General features: G+C 44.2%; 1 protein-coding gene across 4 annotated transcripts; it reads left to right on the forward strand.

The window, feature by feature from the left end:
* The first annotated feature begins 43 nt into the window (after positions 1 to 43).
* On the forward strand, positions 44 to 9,023 carry Thyn1 (thymocyte nuclear protein 1). 4 transcript variants are annotated; one of them, XM_063265072.1, is made up of 8 exons: positions 106 to 210; positions 335 to 479; positions 5,094 to 5,275; positions 6,661 to 6,729; positions 7,073 to 7,165; positions 7,811 to 7,906; positions 8,493 to 8,643; positions 8,844 to 9,022. In XM_063265072.1, exons 2-8 carry the CDS (start codon positions 437 to 439, stop codon positions 8,888 to 8,890), a joined length of 681 nt encoding a protein of 226 aa, XP_063121142.1. In that variant the 5' UTR covers positions 106 to 210; positions 335 to 436; the 3' UTR covers positions 8,891 to 9,022. The 4 variants fall into 4 exon arrangements, with proteins under 4 accessions (XP_063121140.1, XP_063121141.1, XP_063121142.1 ...); NM_001007661.3 differs by having other exon boundaries at positions 141 to 180; positions 8,844 to 9,023; XM_063265070.1 differs by having other exon boundaries at positions 44 to 180; positions 8,493 to 9,022.
* The last annotated feature ends 173 nt before the right edge of the window (positions 9,024 to 9,196 follow it).

Consider the following 9,196-nt stretch of genomic DNA (forward strand, 5'->3'; position numbering starts at 1 on the left):
TTGGGAGTTGTAGTCCATCAAGCCCTTGAAGGGCGGGCTCCAGTAGAACTACTGACGTTCTAAAACTACAATTCCCAGAGATCTTAGAGGCGGCGCCTCTGAGATGCGTCTTCTTTTAAGCCCGCCCGGGCAAGCCACCTGCTTCAAGGCTCTCTGAAGAGTATCCAGGCAGTACCTCAGGTGTCTGGGTGATGTGTTGAGTGAATGGTGGTGGGTAAAGCCGAATTAGGGAGGGACTGAGGAGCGTCTAGGGGCAGACTATGCGAGATGGAAAGAGCTCAGATAACGGAGAGATGGATTAGGATTAATCATGACTTTTCTTCATAAATCCCAGGTCCTTTAGGCTTCCTTGCCTCCATCTTGCACCGTGCAGGTTTTGGAAGACAAGAGCTGCTTCTTACACGTCCGGTTAGCTTCAGCCTCCTACAGAGAGGCAATGCCGAGACCCCGGAAGAGGCAGGCTGGGGCCGCTGGTCCAGGTGAGCTGCACCGACGCTGCAAAAGGCAGCACGTAAAGAACGTTTTTGTAGGGCGTGCATTGTTTACTTTTTCCACTCCGTGGTTTGGAGACCTTGGGGTTTGCTGCTTATCGTCGTCTTTACTCTTTCTGCCAAAACTTCCACTTCAAGTCTCTTCCACTTGTTTGTCCATTCAAGAAGGAGCTATTAAGCATTGCATACACATATGGAATTGTGTGTGGTGGCCCATGCCTGTACTCTCGGTATGTGGGAAACTCAGGCAGGATCGCCTTAGGTTTAAGATCAACCTGGTACTACATGAATACTACATAATCAGGACCCTGTCTCCAAGGTGTGTGTTTGAAGATAGATATCCTTTACAACGGGAACACACACTCTCTCTCTCTCTCTCTCTCTCTCTCTCTCTCTCTCTCTCTCTCTCTCTCTCTCTCTCATCAGAGGATAACTTGAAGGAATCAATCCCCCTTTTCCACCCTGTGAATCTCAGGGATTGAACTCAGGTCTTTAGACTTTGTTTTAAAAAAAAACTGCCTTTACCACCTAAGCTGTCTCGCCAACCTTCATATCATTCTTTTGAGTGCAATAAACCAGACACAGAAATTCCTGCGTGGTTTCATGTGGAATGTAAAAATGTTGAAAGCTAGAAGTAAAAGGAAGGTCAGGATTCAAGATCTTCCTTGACTACATGTAGAGCTTGAGGCCAGCCTGGGCCACAGGAGACCCCACCTCTTACACAGTTCTTTTTTCCCCTAGGTCTTTATCTGATTGACCTGTCAATATGGAAATACTAAGTATCTGAGGATGACCTGAATTCCTAATCCTTCTGTCCCCACTCCCAAGTGCTTTGGTTATGGGTTTTTTAAATCACCAAAAACATTTTTACTTAACCTTAAATATTCCTGAACAATGTAACTTCAGAGGCTACCAAAACCCTCAACATAGTTGGTAGGACACGTACTGCAGCTATGCTTACAAGCCCAGTGTGCTCTAAGGCTTCTCTGGTCCATGTGTTTTGTCAGATTTTATGTGTATGTGCTGTGGCCCTTGTGCTGGTACTGAGAAGCTGGTTCTCTTAACATATATGCCTTAGGCGATGGAAGTCAGGTCTTTTTGGCTTGGAAGTCAGTGCCTTTAGTGTCTGGCGTCTTAACAACGCTTGAGCGCAATTTTATGCTAAACCCCTTTCCTGTTCTGTTCCTGTCCTTATCTGGCCTTGAATTTGTAGCAAGTCTCCTAGGAGCCCCAGGCTCTAAAATTCTGTGATTGTAGTCGTGAGCCAACACGCCCAGCTTAAAATCTTAAACTCTACTTTGGCTTCATTCTCTTTGAAATCTTTTTGTTTGGTTTAAGAATCCCAGGTTGTGAGTTAGGCAGCAACATGCTGTTTCTTGCAGCTGATGGCAGTGCATAGAACATTTTGGAAAAGCAGTGGCCTAGGCCAGCCTGGGTCAGAACAGGAAGCCTACAGCTCCATAACAAAAATGTGTGATGGTTCCTACCTATAATCCTAATGCCTGGGAAGCTAAGGCTGCGAACTGGAGGCCAGCCTGGGCTACAGAGTTCAGAGACCCTAACTCAAAAAAATAGATGCTTCTGGAAGTAAATTCCAATCGATTGAGAATTCATGAATACATGTGTGGAGACACCATATGGCAGTTGGTACCTATTAAATGTACACAATTTTTCATCTCCTGTGTCAGTTAAAATTTAATAGAGAAAGGCAGTTAACCGTCAGGTGAGGACAAGGAAGATGAGCTCTAGTTCCTTCTTGAGGGGAAAATGCAAACCTGTCTGAGGAAACTGAGTAAATGGTCCTTAGGACAGCTTTGTGACAGCGGGGAAGAGGAGGGACCACAGGGAAGGCCTTGAGAAGGAAGCAGAACTTGAGTCCCGTCTTAAAAGAATGGGAGGGCTTTTCACCAGCAAAATCCTGGAACTCAGAAAACATGTCTTTCCATTCACAAAAACAAATACAGATATTAAGCAGTGGAAGTCGGAAAGGGCCTCTTTTAGGAATGACAGGTTTCAACATATTATTGGGGTTATTTAACCACATATTCATGCTTGGGTTTTTGTTGTTTTTTAAAATGAAAATAGATGCTTCTCTTATACAGTGTGCCTCAACCAGTTTTCTTTTCCCTCCACTCTCACAGCTCCCTCATTGCCCTCACCAACCCCAGACCCATCCACTTTCCCTTCGTCTCCCTTCAGAAAAGAGCAGGCCTCCAAAAGATAACCAAACAAGACACAGTAAGAAAAGGGCAACAGCTCTCATACCAAGGCCAGACAAGCCAATGCGACAGGAGGAAAAGAGTCCAGGAACAGGCAAAAGAGTCAGGACACCCACTTCCACAGCTAGGAGTCCCACAAAAACAGTGGGCCATACAGAAAGGACCTGTATGCAGGCCCTGCACTTGCTGCTTCAGTCTCTGAGCCCATGTGAGCCCTGCTTGGTTGAATCAGAAGGTCATTGTTCCCCTGGTGTCCTTCATTCCAACTCCTAAAATCTTATCTCCCCTCTTCCTCGGAGTCCTCCTTGCTCTGAGGGGAGGGACCCAATGGAGATCTCCAAAATTTAGACTCTCCACATAATGTCTGGCTGTGGGTCTCTGTATCTACTCCCATTTGCTGTCTTGAGGAAGCCTCTCTGACGTTGACTGGACAAGGTACCAATCTACGAGTATCAGTATGCTTGTTCTCAAGACAGCTGGGAAACTGTGCTAAGATGTGCTAATCAGAGCGTCAGGCATCCATAATGGTATTTAGTGAAGACTGATGTAGTCGCAAACTAAAATTCGAGGTAGTAGAGTTAAGTGTAGGTTCGGACTGACTCAAGTGACAGTTGTGACTGGACTTATAGCTGTGTTCTACCTGACTAGATCGTAAGCAGCAGCACACTGTTCAGATGGACAGAACACTTTACGTCGTGTTGATTTGCCAAATTAGGACCTGGTGCGCTTGTCGCAACATAAAAACAAAACAAAAAAGGGGCAGGAATATAGTTCAGTGATAGATTGCCGGTCTAGCATAGGCAAAACCCTAGTTCAGTACATACCATTGGAGCACAAAAAACAAAAAAAAAAAAACAAAACAAAACCCCAAAAAACTAGTTTTATAAAAACTAGTTTTTTTTTAATTGTTATAAAATCACATCTACATGGTCCTGATTAAACTTCTTTCAAATTTCTCTTGATAATGATTATATCAGTTAATATTTTCTGAACATTTATGATGAGATATTTCCTAAGTCTTAGCAGTGAGACTGACATAATCATTGAAACAGTTTCAAGCAGTGCTTCATTTCTTCATTAGAAAGAATAGCCTAACCGAAGGCACAGAACTGAGATGTGACACACTTAATTACTACAAGTTCTCTTTGATCTTAACTCTGTGAGGATCACTTTGTCTCATTGAGTAATCTAGAAGTTATCCTATAAGAGTGTGTTCTTGGGGCTGGAGAGGAGGCTCAGCAGTTAAGAGCACTGGCTGCTCTTCCAGAGGTCCTGAGTTCAATTCCCAGCAACCACATGGTGGCTCATGACCATCTGTAATGGGATCTGATGCCTTCTGGTGTGTCTGAAGTCAATGACAGTGTACCCCCATAAATATAATAATTCTTTAAAAAGAAAAGTGTATTTTTTATTAAATTTTACAATTTCATAAATATACAGAATGCAAACAGACTTTTTTTTTTTTGTTAAAGTAAATCTTGTTTTTTGGTTTGTTGGTTAAGATTTGGCATAGGATTTCTGTGTAGCACAGGCTGTCCTAGAACTTACTCTGTAGACTAGGCTGGCCTCAAACTCAAAGAGCTGTGCCTGCCTCTGCTTCCTAATTGCTGGGATTAAAGGCATGCACCACTACCGCCCAGCAGCTTTTAAACAGTTTTAATGTTTACTTTTGTATGTATGGGTGTTTTACCTGCATGTATGTCTATGTACCATAGAGACCAGGGAATGTTGGATCCCTTGGGACTGGAGTTACAGACGCTTGTGAGCCATGTGGGTACTGGGAATTGAACCCAAGTTGTATGGAATCTTTAGCAGAGCTATCTATCTAGCCCTAAGAACATTCCTACCCCACCCTCCCCTATCTCTCTCCTATACCTAATCCTACACCTCTTGCCTACAAGCCTTACACTCACATCTCTTCATTTTGCTTTGTGACCTACTGAGTTTAACCGTCAATGAAGCCATGAGTTCAGAGCTATTAGAGGCTGGTGGGCCCAGCAGTGGCTATAAAACTCAAGACAGCGACTCCCCCTCTCCTGGAAAATATCAATAGCCAATCATTTTAGCAGTAGAGATAGTGCCCCATGAGCTCCTCCCCCATTCATAAATGACTGTTGATAGCACCAATCTTGTGTGGGGACCAGTACAGGTAGTTGCCATCAATGTGAGTTGATGGTTTCAGTGGTTGTGTTGTGCCAAGAGGATGCCATTTTTGAGTCTGATTTGCAGGTATTGTCCCGTCTTTATAGAGAAGGTGAAGTTAATTCTCTGAGTCTAAGCTTTGAGTCAGGCCTGTACAGCAAGTATGACAGGAGTAAGTTTTTTTTCTCACAATTGCCTCCCAGCATGGTGACGAGTATTTTCCTTTGCTTTCCTATTGCAGACAAGAAGCAGCTATCTGGAAAACGCACCAAAACTGAAAACTCAGAAAGTGCATCAGTTAAGCTAGAGAATTCCAGCCTTGAGAAGACTACAACCTTTAAAACCTGTGGCAAAAACTTAAGCAACTACTGGCTGATGAAGTCAGAGCCAGAAAGCCGGCTAGAGAAAGGTATAGACATGAAGGTGAGGCTAGACCTATATTCAGTCATGCTGTGGCGATGGGTAGGTCAGTTAAGGTACTTGCTGTATAGACCTGACGACTTAGAACCCACAGTGAAGGGAAAACCAGCCTCTGAAAGCTGTGCTCTGACCACACGTACCACACATCATACACAGATAACTGCTACTCAGAGAATTCACTACAGTGAATGTGTGCTTCTCTCTCACCTTTGAAGACTAAGGAAAAGGTTAAAAATGGAGAGCTGGCATTAGTGTCGTTAACTTAAGGTTAGATAACCCTTATCAGAAATTCTTGGGACCAGAAGTGTTCTAGATTCTAAATGTGAATATCTCTAAGTTCTACCCCTAATCTACATACTTTAATAAAATATAAGACTTTTTGAATATTAGAATATTCCAGAGTATTTTGGATTTCAGATGTTAAGAGTAGGGATGCCCTGGTCTTATTGCAGCTTGTTAAGCCTTGTTTGCTTGATGTCCCTGAGGAGCCTGCTCTTTTCTGGGGGGAGGCGGAGGTGGGGTGGATCTGAGGGAGTGGGGGAAACTACAGTTAGAATGTAATATATGAGAGAAAATTTAAAAAAAAAAAAAAAAGATTAGGCATACCCAACCTGTATGTGTCTAGATTTCCTACCTAAGCAAGGGTTGGCAGACTTTCTGCAGAGCCAAAGGTTATGGGTTTTTATAGTCTGTGTTTGCAGCTCTGTCCCTGTAACAAGAAAATGGCCACACAAAACACATTAAAAGGTAAAACTTTTATTTATAAAATCAGGCATTTGGTTCAGTTTTCCAATGTCAATCGTAGTTTTTGTTATTTTGCTGTTATGTGTTCTTAAGATGATTCAACTATGTAGCACAGGCTGGCCTCTTAACTTTTGAAGTAGCCTAGGTTGCCCCTTGAATTTAAGATCCCTCTCGCATCCCAGGTTTAGGAGGGCTGGATTTACAGGAGTGCACCCCTATACCTGGCACTGGTTGGTCAGTTTGTTTTCCTTACTACTTGCCGTGCTCCTAGATGTCTCCCTGATGAGTGTGGCCATGTATTCAGGTAATGAATATCAGCTGATTTTAGTACTAGCTTGAGGAAAATAGAAATATTAGAGACTTAGGATACCTTAATAAGAGAAAAACAGGGAACCAGCAGGCTTTTATTATCCTGATTATCCATTCAACTGATCATCTTAATTAGCAAAGATCACAGTGCAAAACCCAAGGCTACTTACACATTCAGCACCAGTGAGTCCCTGGAACTAATTAGAAGTAACCTGCCAAGCTCCTTTACGGCCTGCAGCACTTTTCAGGACTAAGGAGAAAGGTTTTGTTTCCATAGAAGCTTACCGATTGGCCAGTGACTTTAGTAACGAGTGGCTTGATTTCCTTTTGGCTAGTTCAGCATCGAGGATCTCCAAGCACAGCCCAAGCAGACAACTTGCTGGGATGGTGTTCGCAACTATCAGGTAAGGAAACAAGGGGCAGGAACCCTGATGCCAACGACGACAGGCTACATGCCTGCCTCCTCCACCAGTCTGCAGTAGCGGGGCCTTTTAGCCAATACTGCTTTTCCCTGAACTCTGTCTGCAAATGTTTTCAGAAATATCATAATCACTGTGACAGCATGCAATCTGCAAGTGGCTTGGTTCTGGCTAGTGTCCTGGAACAAGGCTTAGGACTCTGAACAAAGGAACAGACTTCATTATGAATCGGAGAGAAACTGCAAAACAGAAGTAAACATCTTACAAAAACAGACTTGCTTTCTTCCCAGCCTTTAAGTGGGTAACCCTTGTTTGTTCTTTGACACAGGCTTGGAACTTCCTCAGGGCCATGAAACTGGAGGATGAAGCCTTCTTCTACCATAGCAACTGCAAACAGCCAGGCATCGTGGGACTTATGAAGGTTAGATGCACACATTTGCCCCTGCACTCCTCCCTCAGGGGTTTGTTTGTGAGAGGCCTACAGCTTAAATAGGCAAGAACAACTCCACACTGCCAGTCACAGCCAGTGAGGAACGTGCCTGACCATCACCTGTGTGACAACAGTTAGAGCAGGAGGACCTTCATCTCAGGCCCTACTGATGCTTCTCACTCTCTGAGGGTCCCATCTAGCAGCTCCTCTTCATTAAGAGTTTTGTGATAAAAACTGTTTCCAACAGTAACTTAGCATAAAACTAGGATTTCTTTCCTAGCTTGCTTGCTTAGGCTATTTCCAGAGTGCCAGCTGTCCCTATGGCAAGGGACGGGGGTCAGAATGGGAAGGAGAGGTCAGAGTTAGGTGCATATCAAAACTTGAGCAGGGGCTGAAGAGATGGCTCAGTGGTTAAGAGCACAGGCTGTTGTTCCAGAGGTCCTGAGTGCAATTCCCAGCAACCACATGGTGGCTCACAACCATCTGTAATGAGATCTGATGCCCTCTTCTGGTGTGTCTGAAGACATGACAATGTGTTCATACATATAAAAATAAATAAATCTTTAATTTAAAAAAAAAAAAAAACTTGGGCAGGGAACTAAAATGACTGGAGATTTTGGATTTTTTTATTTCCAGATTGTAAAGGAGGCTTACCCAGATCATACACAGTTTGAGAAAAATGACCCCCATTACGATCCATCCAGCAAAGAGGACAACCCTAAATGGTCAATGGTAATAAGTGTTCTTGTTTCATAGGGCAGAATGGACAAAAGGAGGAAAGGGGTATGGGGTGCTATTAGGTCAAGAAGCACAGCTCAGCTCTCCCTTGGATGAAGTTTTGCTGAATTGGGATAGCAACAGAATATTGGCATCCCTAATACCAGGGACCTCCTACAAATAGCAAAAACCCTGGGTGGGCACAGAAGCAAGACCTTAGCCACTCAGAGGGCAAAGCTTGAAAACTGATTCCAGGATAGGAATTCAAGGACAGGCTAGGCAACATAGTGGACCCATCTCTTAAGGTTGGACAGAGTTGGGCTGGAGAGATGACTCAGCGGTTAAGAGCACTGACTGTTCTTCCAGAGGTCCTGAGTTCAAATCCCAGCAATTACATGGTGGCTCACAACCGTCTGTAATGGGATCTGGTGCCCTCTTCTGGTGTGTCTGAAGACAGCGACAGTGTGCTCATGATATATATAAAATAAATCAAAAAAAAAAAAGATTGGCGAGAGGCTGGCTGAGCACGTTTCTGTTCCCTTCACGATTGGCGAGAGGCTGGCTGAGCACATTTCTGTTCCCTTCACATGCTGTCGAGTAGGTGGATGTACAGTTTGTTCGGATGATGAAGCGCTTCATCTCCCTGGATGAGCTGAAAACCTATCACCAAGCCCACAAAGCAACTGGTGGTCCCTTAAAAAGCATGACTCTCTTCACCCGCCAGAGACTTTCAGTTCAGCCTCTGACTCAAGGTAAGGAAGGTCCTAAACATGGAGCAGTGGTGTCCTCACTTGAACCACATGCTGCGCATACTGTCGCTGTTAGTACTCAGTACCAGATATCCCAGTTTTCTAATGGACATCAGCACTGCAGAACCGCCCTCAGCCTCTCGGTGCGGGAGATGGTAAGCACCTCAGTCTCACCCCCACACCCCTCCCCACTTTTTTTGTAGAAGAATTTGATTTTATTTTGAGCCTGGAGGAAGCAGAACCAAGTTAATCAGAAGGCTCTACTAATGGATGGAGTGACCGCACCGAGATTTTCTGAGACAGCAGGAGAAAGCTTGCTGTTTCAACTGGGGATCATATGCATGGGTGGTTTAATTTTCCCAATAAAGATTTAATGACAAGGCTGGAAGTGTTTTCTTCTAAATCTGTCTTGGTTGTGGAGGGTTCCTCCACCGAGGGTATCTTCTATCCAGCCTGGTTCCTTTCGTCAGCTGGAAGATGCAGGCACCTCTACCCTCACCTGCCCCACCTCTGCAGTTATGCAGTAAACAGCAAAATGGAGGACCAAGTCCCTCGC

Source organism: Rattus norvegicus, chromosome 8, assembly GCF_036323735.1.
Source record: "Rattus norvegicus strain BN/NHsdMcwi chromosome 8, GRCr8, whole genome shotgun sequence".
In the NCBI taxonomy this organism is placed as follows: Eukaryota; Metazoa; Chordata; class Mammalia; order Rodentia; family Muridae; genus Rattus; species Rattus norvegicus.

Excerpts from the sequence above, each read along its gene's own strand:
- Thyn1 (XM_063265070.1), top strand. The coding sequence starts at position 437 with ATGCCGAGACCCCGGAAGAGGCAGGCTGGGGCCGCTGGTCCAG. Across the intron at positions 480-5,093 it reads GGCTGGGGCCGCTGGTCCAG|ACAAGAAGCAGCTATCTGGA; the intron begins GTGAGCTGCACC and ends TTCCTATTGCAG. Across the intron at positions 6,730-7,072 it reads ATGGTGTTCGCAACTATCAG|GCTTGGAACTTCCTCAGGGC; the intron begins GTAAGGAAACAA and ends TCTTTGACACAG.